The sequence below is a fragment of the Papilio xuthus genome, unplaced genomic scaffold (assembly GCF_000836235.2).
Source record: "Papilio xuthus unplaced genomic scaffold, Pxut_1.1 DF826961.1, whole genome shotgun sequence".
NCBI lineage: Eukaryota > Metazoa > Arthropoda > Insecta > Lepidoptera > Papilionidae > Papilio > Papilio xuthus.
Genome location: NW_013531688.1, coordinates 4,684,850 through 4,694,125, shown reverse-complemented (window position 1 = coordinate 4,694,125; position 9,276 = coordinate 4,684,850). Strand labels below are relative to the sequence as shown.

The 9,276-nt window shown below is 35.4% G+C and overlaps 1 protein-coding gene across 1 annotated transcript; it reads right to left on the bottom strand.

The window, feature by feature from the left end:
• Positions 1-4,074: 4,074 nt before the first annotated feature.
• On the bottom strand, positions 4,075-8,203 carry LOC106120025 (uncharacterized). Its single transcript, XM_013315183.1, has 7 exons — positions 8,002-8,203; positions 7,503-7,693; positions 6,595-6,743; positions 6,058-6,203; positions 5,359-5,612; positions 4,642-4,806; positions 4,075-4,414 (listed from the first exon to the last, which is right to left on the bottom strand). The coding sequence occupies exons 1-7, from the start codon at positions 8,174-8,176 to the stop codon at positions 4,166-4,168; spliced, it is 1,329 nt and encodes a 442-aa protein (XP_013170637.1). The 5' UTR covers positions 8,177-8,203; the 3' UTR covers positions 4,075-4,165.
• Positions 8,204-9,276: the final 1,073 nt, after the last annotated feature.

Below are 9,276 nucleotides of genomic sequence, written 5' to 3'. Positions count from 1 at the left end.
TAACTTCGTTATCTCCAATGACGAACTTAGTCCCGAATTTCGCGGTTAATGAAGGTAGCTTGGCGCATTTTTATTCTCCCCGCATAAGCGGGTAGTTAGAAATCCCTCACCACTACAGTCAGGCGCGGGGCCTGCGGGGGCTTACGCATACGGATATCAGCATACGGAGCGACGTTCGTGTCGGTTTTCTAGCGTAGACGGTCGCTAAGTTTACGGTTCCGCGCTCGCTCCGATAAAGACGCGTCTATAGCGCGCTCACGGGAATTAGTGCATAGGGCGCATCAGGAGTGTTGTATTGCACCTTTGTAATATTTGACAGTGAGCAACTGCAGGCGATGAACGGGACATCGAGTTGGTAAGTGATACTTTATCTACGTACTATATTTCACCAAATTTTTCAACGCGTAATCTCAGGGTGATTGTGCTTCAGGACTGAAACCCATCATGTATGGTACATCTATAAATTGGGACATCTTTTGATGATTCTATTATGCAATATTCATAATTAAATTTGACTTTTTTACGGGATATTGTGAGATTGTAAATAAGACGTTCAGGATGGTCTATTCACATTTTTTTACAAATATTATAAATTCCAGCGATCATGACTAGTGGCTCTTGACCTCTGATATAATGATGATATTCGTCTGTCGCTAGCTAAGGTCAACAAGAATTTTGATTGTTGATTTTTACGTTTTTGATTCCTATTGTATATTTGACATGTGTCTATTAGATACTTAACAAGTTTAATGTAGAGTTGTTACATTAAGTTAAAAATCTTTATCTCTTTTCGAACGATTCTTCTTTAGGATGTTTTGTTTGTTTTTTATTGAATTTTTATACACTTAGTGACCTCAATATTCACACTTTGATTATGAAACTATTCAATTGATTTATTCCGGTCATGACTGTACTAATGATTTGACTAAATCGTTTAATAAAGCATGATTTAACACGTGTTATTTTGAATGATATATAATTCGATTTTAATTTGAAGTAATCTGTTATTTGGTCAACATGAAGAATGTTTTGCGACAGCTCAATAAAACATAAGTCAAGGTCTAAGTATTTGATAGGGCACATGTTTGTATTGCAACATATAAATTGTTCTTTGTAACATAATTTACAACTCGAACTAGCGTTACAAGGCGTTCGGGTAAAGCCGGACATCGGTAGGCTTGTCGACCAAAATAAACGGTGTCCGAGTTGACCGGCTTTTGTAAGGCTTTTTGCCTTCGGAGTGGCCGAGTGCAGACGACGAGAGTCGACTGACAGTCGCATGTAGGGTGTTCGGCTTTTCTACCTAAATGTCCGGCCATCTGGCTGGCATGTCCGGTTATAAGGTTTGACGACCTGGCAACCCTAAGTCCAACTCATAGTTCCAATAACACAACTCATATTGTGGATTTAGAATAAGAAATACCTTAGAGATGTGTAAAAAATCATTGACAGATCATTCTAAATTAAAAACCAGTTAGTGGTATGCATATTCATTGCTGTGACACGATTGTCCCAGTCGATGTTTTGTTTAGATAACGAAGGCAATGGACCGTGTGTCATTAATACATAAAAAAATAATTGAAGTCAGCGGCGGAAAAAACAAGATATGTTTTTGTGTCCTCTAGGTTTTTTTTAGTTTCATTAGTTCAAGAAGAAGGTTTTAAGAAGTAAGTTAAGACTATACTAATCTATACTAATATCTTAAAGTGGAAGAGTTTGTTTGTTTAAACGCGCTTATCTCAGGAAATACTCTTCCGATTTGAGAAATTGTTTTTTGTTGGATAGTCCATTTATAAAGGAAGGCTTTAGTCTACATAACATTACGGTGCGAACAATAGTTTTTTTTTTTAATTTCGCACGGACGGAATCACGTGCGACAGCTAGTAATAATATAAAATAATGTAAGAACTAAAGAAGTAAGCGTGAATTTCTACTACCAAAACAATCTTATTCAAATAAATTGTCTCAGTGTTTTTCAAGAAGTAGGAAAGGGATATATGTTTTTTGTATATTCGGCAGTGAAAACCCACGGTAACACATCTGTTATTCGGCATACGTCCAACGAAAAGTAATTTATATTGATAGTATCTTACGAGGTAATTACGAAGTATAAGATTCTATTCACAACAAAACTAGCAGTGCGTTTCTTAATGCGGCAAACCCCTCATATAATAAAATTCAAACTTTATAGAGGCTTGGGAATACCAGTGAGCGCATGTCTATGCAGATAGCTCGTGTGAACGAGTGTACTTTTTTTTAATATTATATACGAGCGAGCGGCGACCTGAAATCGCTGAAATAGCGAAGTGACCGTTGCCCATAGACATACGCAATTGCTTATGCTTTGCCTACCTTTAATGAACGGAGGAGAGGAGGCACAGAAAGAAAAATATTTTTCCTTTCCATGCATCCTCTCATCCGCAAAGTCCACTTCCACTTCCCATCCCTTCCTTACAAGAAAAACGGTGGGAAGAAATAGAGGACTAAATTAGGCCTCCGGGACGAGAAGGTCATTTTCGTCGCACCACACTTACGCTGTTGTGGATAGGCCTTAATTGTTACGCCTAGAGCGATGCGTTAACAACGAAACATTAACTGCTTATTATAGTTAAAAGAAATGAAAGAGATACAAGGTATTGAAAGTAAGATAATAAGCATTCATTCATACGAAACCAGTTTTAATGGTAGTAGGTGATAAAAAGTTCAACGGTTCATTTGTATCTGATCACTAGCTGTCGCCCGCGATTCCGGCGACGCGTAATATAAAAAAAAGTTAATAAGAAGCGTATGTGTTCTTCCAGCCAATATTCTAAATGTGTGAAAAATGTCATTCAAATCCGTCCAGCCGTTCCGGAGGTACCTACAATCATGTATCCATCCATTTGTACTTTTATATATATATAAAAGAAAGTCGTGTTAGTTACACTATTTATAACTCAAGAACAGCTATACCGATATGGCTAAAAATTGGTGAGGAGGTAGCTAAGATCCAGGGAGACGGACATAGGATACTATTATATTTATTAATTTTTTTTTCGAATTTATACCTTGAAGAGCTGCTTTTTATTTAACTTACTAATATTATAAACGCGAATGTTTAGATGGATGTGATGTGGATGGATGGATGGGTGGGCTATATTGATTAAGTTTATATATCCACGCGGACGGAGTCGCGGGCGACAGCTAGTTTACAAGATTGATATATACGTAAAAATGTTCAGTTGCAGATGCTACTTGCATGACGTAAGTAAATAATATTTTACATAACTGAGTATATAATATACATGAACAATGGCTTTTCATCATTAAGAATCAATTTATATTCTCTCTGAAGATGGGAACTTATTAAAGTACATGTTCGCAGGTGGTCTCATTACCTGCATTATTTTTTGCAATATCTTTTAATTAAATCTGGTCAATCAAAAAATTGAATCGGAAATTGTTAGTCATTAAAGGTGTTCTTAGTCATGAGGTCGTCAAATGTTTTTTATTTTTGAGGTTATAATGTGTTTAAGACAATACAAAAAATCAAAAATATGTACATGTTTGAGTTTATATGAAGCTAAGCTACTTGCATTTTGTAACTTAAGCACACTATAGACGTTCAGATGAAATGTTAAGTTTAAACTATGCATGTGTAAGCTAAACTGTTTAGGTCCACCGACGTCTGTAGCAGGCATTAGGATGTTCTGCTTGTTTGTTAGCTATTACTGCGATATAAAGTCAACGTTTATTACTAAAGGAACAACTGAGCAGCGTGATTATAACAAGTTGTGAGTGGAAATTCCAATGGATCTTTTACATTCATGGAATTTTATTAATAACTTGGTGTTGGTAACCGGTATCGCCGTGTTGATTCAATGTTGTAGAATAATAATGCAAATATTAATAAAAATATATATTGCACTCGTTTAAAAATACCTCATATTACTTAATCTTACTAATTTACATGGATGGATGGAGGGATGGATGTTTGTTTAAAGATAACTCTAGAACAGCTGAACAGATCGCGATGAAATTTGGCATGCATATAAAACATAGTCTGGATGAACACATAGGCTACTAATTATGTTTTTTTTTAATTCAGCGCGTACAGAGTCGCAGGCGATAGCTAGTACATATATAATGATTCTTCTTGAGTCAAAAAAAATTTCTAGTCATGTCTCTACGTAAGCAAGTCATTAACAGTAAAACTAGGTAAATGTGGCACAAATGTTCTGAAGTCTTCGATACTGCAGCAGAAGCTGTAACCTCTGTCAACACGGTCTGGTTGCCAGCTGAGCCAGCTGAAGGAGGAATTGCTACGACAATGGTCATTACAGAACTGAAGAGTACGAGCCTCTTCCAAAGTGATGTAAGGATTGTTGATACCGACGAACGCTGTACCAAGACGTTTTGCTTGATCGTAGACCACCTGCATAAAAAAAACTCGATGTACTAATTTTTAATACTGGTGATCAGGAAAGATATTTATTTAATGAATAAAATAGGGATAAACAACAGTGATGACCAGTTTATTACAATTCTGTTGACTAATCTTGACAATAATTTGCGTAATTCAAGAAGACCAAAATTAAAAATGCTTTTAAAAAGAAATACACAGTAAAAGTTATTGAATAAATATTTTATTATATAACTTACCTTATAATAGTACAAAGGTACCGGCAATTGAGTATTGTTATTGCTATCTCGGTGTAGATAGATATCGACGAGTTGATTATTGGAGTCTCTCAATTGAAATATTCCATAAGTACCTGTGTATACTACAGTATTGTAACCAGCTGCACCGATACGTATACGAAGATTCTGTAATTAGTCAAATGAATAATCTAACACTCTTCCTAAAATTATAGTAAACACTCACAGAAAACTATATTAAGCACTGATGTCTTAATTGATACAAGTCACAAAAGATTGGGTGTTTTTCCATAATTTTTCTGTATAAATAAATTTTAAATTGCTGTTAACTAGTCTCGCTAAAACTCGAGAACTGCTGAACGGATTTATCTTATCTTGGTCTTGACATGTTCGTGGAGGTCTAGGGAAGGTATAAAACGTGATAAAAATTCGATTAACTGGTGGGTAAGCCTTTTTCTTTTTCCCATATAAAAGGCTGAATGGATATCGCTGAAACTTGGCATAGATGTAGAACATAGTCTCGAAGAACACATAGGATAACAATTGTGTTTTTTTAATTTCACGGGGAAGGAGTCGCGGGCGACAGCTAGTCAGTAATAAAGGGTCAAGTATGCACACAACAAAGTCATGCTGTGTGTAATGTTTAGTCTTTTAGAGGCGATTTAAACCACCAATAGACTTTTAGAGATCTCTACTAGAAATACGTTTCACAGCACTCACTTGTTCTAGTAAATTCCAATTCCCACCATTAAATTGTTGCCATTGAGGAGCACAATTTATAAAATAGAACGTCGCACGTTGTCCTGTTGCGTATATAAAATCAGTTTTAGCAGCAAGATGACCACGAGCTAAATATTGCGTGCTTGTGACATATTTCTCAGCTAAATCAGTTCCAACATAATTTGATAATGTTACTTTCTGTTGTGCTACAGTGTAACGATTATTGACATCAACGCCAGGATAGAATGTGCCGGCTGAAATAATAATCTTCATTATATAAATATCGTCCACGGAGGTGGAAAATAAATTAGTGCCAATTTGACCAAATTGCCCTCTATTGTTTTCTTATCGATAAAAAATATATTCTGGTCGAAAACACCTTGACCACTTAAACCGCTTCAGAAATATGAACATTTTTGTGTTCCTGGTGGAAAAATAAATACTTCTAAACTAAGACTATAGAGTAGAGGGAAAGTATTTGAACAGTTCATTGGAAATCTGACTCGTGAACTAAATTGATGATTCGAAAGACGATATCATCGGTGGATTAGCTTCGAAATTCGATAATTAGTTTTTTAAAATTATAAGAACGCAAATGAGTTTTTTGTTACAGCGACCACTGCATTCTATCATTTTTGAAGACTATCTATCGTCATATACGATACTAAATTTCTAATTACTAAAAAAAAAATCTCGTACCCCTCCAGCTTGGTCTACTCACGCCAACCTGATTGACAGCATTCGGGGGATTCTGTTCATACCACACGTATAGAACCTCCAAGCGATTCTGATCGAAGCATGACCAGTATAGCGGGTAAAAGACATTGTTTACAGTGAAACCCACACTGCAAATATGTATTTTTAAGACTTGGATGGTTAGAAAAAGTGCATTCGCTCCGAAGCGATCCTATAACGAAGTTAAAGAATGTATAGAACTGACAATAACTTTTGATATGTCACGTGATTATCGCGCGTCAGTTCCATACATTTTTGAAGTTCGCTATCGAATTGCTTTGGAGCGAATGCACTTTGTCTAAACCCTGGTTGGTCAAAAGCTTCTAAATTTCAATTACCAACTTCCAAAGCCATTTCGTAATGAAATTAAACGCTTGATCACAATTTTTATCTGAGGCAATAAATCAAGAAAAATTAAACGTCATAATTGAATAGAATTAGAGATATATGCATAACTTATTTCAATTTCAAGTATAAGAAACTCTTGTACACATTACTTACCGAATAACCACATTATTGTTATAACATCTTTCAGATGTTAATAAAGCTTCGTGTGTACAATGGGAGGAACAAGTGAGATCACCAAAAGCACCAACTCCATCTATCCAACCCTTACCAGAGAAGAGGGTATTGTTCACACATGTTGCAATCTGTGGCAAATATTAAAGCAATCGTGGAAAAATGCTTCACCAGATATCTAATGATAAATGGAAATAAATCAAATAAGAATTTCGACTAGAATATGCAACATTCGACGCAGTATTATGGTAACTTGACAAAGCTCTGTAGATTATAACCATTGGGTGAAAAACTAATCTTGTACCGCAATACGGTTATACGTTAACTCGTTTATCTTACTTATACGAATGTTCTGATGGATGGATTTGTAAGAAGGTTTCTTTTTATATCATAAGGTGGCAAACAAGCCAGCGGCCATCTCGCTGAAATAGCGAAGTGACCGTTGCCCATAGGCATACGCAATTACATATGCGTTGCCTACCTTTAATCGACGGAGGAGAGGATGCACAGAAAGAAAATATTTTCCCTTTTCATGCATCCTCTCATTATGAAAGTCCACTTCCTCTTCTCATCCTTTTCTTATAAGAAAAAGGGTGGGAAGGGAAAGAGGACTAAATAAGGCCTCCGGGACGCACACTCATCAGACGAAACGCGGAATTGCTTCCACCTGACGCCTGTCTCCTGTGTGGTCGTGGTATTTCACCGGGCAAGCCGGGCCAATTCGTGCGAAGATGTTAAAGCGGGCTCTACTACTATTGTTAGGTATCTCCAGAACGGCTGCATGTCGCTGAAATTTGTCATAGATGTAGAACATAGTCTGGAAAAACACATAGGCTGTTAAATAAGTTGTTTTATTCCGCAAGAACGTCACGGGCGATAGTAATACTTACGCCAATGTTTGTAGAGCTGGTAACACTGGGATGTACAATATTTTGTCCGGATCCAACACAAGCGATGGTAACCTCCTCTCCTGTTCTGAGATGAATTTCTCCAGTATTACCAGTCGGTGTTAGATAATTGTTGTCGTGAATGTACACCGGTTGCGGTTGCCCGAGGTCGCCATTTACTTGTATTGTGCAACCTAAATTACAATTTAAAAGTTCAAATGAAATGACATATTACAAATCACATCTATGCCCTTTACTTTAAGGCAAATAAAATAGAGGAAATTATAAATTAAGTCGAAAGAAATATCTGGCCAGAAGAAAGCTTTAAAAAGCGTGAAAAATATATTTACAATTTTATATTTCGAAAATTAAAATGATAAAGCGAAAATCGAGTTTGAAATATAAGAGCTTAGTCCAATAGTTGAACCTTAAGCAATTTATAAAGTCAAAGATCTAAAATAGCCAAAATAATTAGCATATTAAAGGAACGACTAAGACTTACCAGCATTTCTTGAATTTATATGTGTAATGTTTTGATATTTGAGCTTCAACCAGAGATCCAGATAGTCTTCAAATTCATCTTCATTTAAATATATATTCAAGTCATTTGGATTGGGTATATTTATTGGTGAAGATACCACAACAACTGCAAATACAAGTACTAAAAAAGTACGCATTTTATTCTCTAAGCTTGTACCTTTTGTTAGTAACTGTTGTACCCAAGCATGGCCTAGTTATAATTCTTTACAATTTATACGCACGCGTATCTCATTCGATGAAAATGATGTTATCAAAGATATAAAAATGATAAGGGAGTCAACAATCGCAAATGGAAATTCTAGTTTCGATCAAGATTAGATTTTGTAATAAAAGATTCGTCATTTCTCGTTCAGGTGAAATAAGGAAATAGATAAGAAAAAAGTTATTAAGCTTATTACTAACTCACATTTGTAATTTTTATCGTGAATTTTAAACATGTAGGCTGGTTAGATTATTCATTCTAGGGTACAATCATTCATATAGAGCTTAAAAATTGGTAGAATTGTTTGGAACACCATTGTACAAAAACGTTTACACCCACTTTAGATCTTTATAAGATCAGTTAAGTAAAATTGTTGCTTAGTAAATAGCTTTCTAGTTACAGAAAAATCTGTGCAAAATTTTAAGTCTCTGTGTCCAGTTGTTTGGACTGTGCTTTAATTGTTCCAATATACTAGCTGTTACCTGCGACTTTGTCCGAGTGGAATTAAAAAAAAAAGTAGCCTTCGTGTTCTTCCAGACTGTTCTACATCTATGCCAAATTTCAGCGAGATCCATGCTGCCGTTCTGGAGATACCTTTTAAATCCATCCATATAATAAATAAGAATAAATTATTAATAATAAAAGTATTTTATAACTTAATGTAATATAAAAAGTAACTTTCTTTAAGATTATAAAATGCCTGTCATCAGAATTGAATAAAATATTTAACTTTAATTCAATTAGTAACGGGCGCCCGCTTGTACACCACCCGTTGAGACCGAGTTTTGGAAGCTGTGCTCCTGAAGTTATTTATTTATGCATTTGTTTAATACACAAGTATACTATGAATAATATCAAAGTTCAATGACCTTTTTGTTTCATAAAATCTGATAGGTATACAGTCGAATCTGGATAAGTGTAATTACAAGAGCCGCACTTTTTTCGCTAATAGAGATTCCTTACCAACGACTAAGATTCTTAAAGAATACTCTTGAAATTTGTACTAATAACATTAATCCCTTGTCTATTTTTAGC

Excerpts from the sequence above, each read along its gene's own strand:
- LOC106120025 (XM_013315183.1), bottom strand. The coding sequence starts at position 8,176 with ATGCGTACTTTTTTAGTACTTGTATTTGCAGTTGTTGTGGTATCTTCA. Across the intron at positions 7,694-8,001 it reads TATAAATTCAAGAAATGCTG|GTTGCACAATACAAGTAAAT; the intron begins GTAAGTCTTAGT and ends ATTGTAATTTAG. Across the intron at positions 6,744-7,502 it reads CCAGCTCTACAAACATTGGC|ATTGCAACATGTGTGAACAA; the intron begins GTAAGTATTACT and ends TATTTGCCACAG.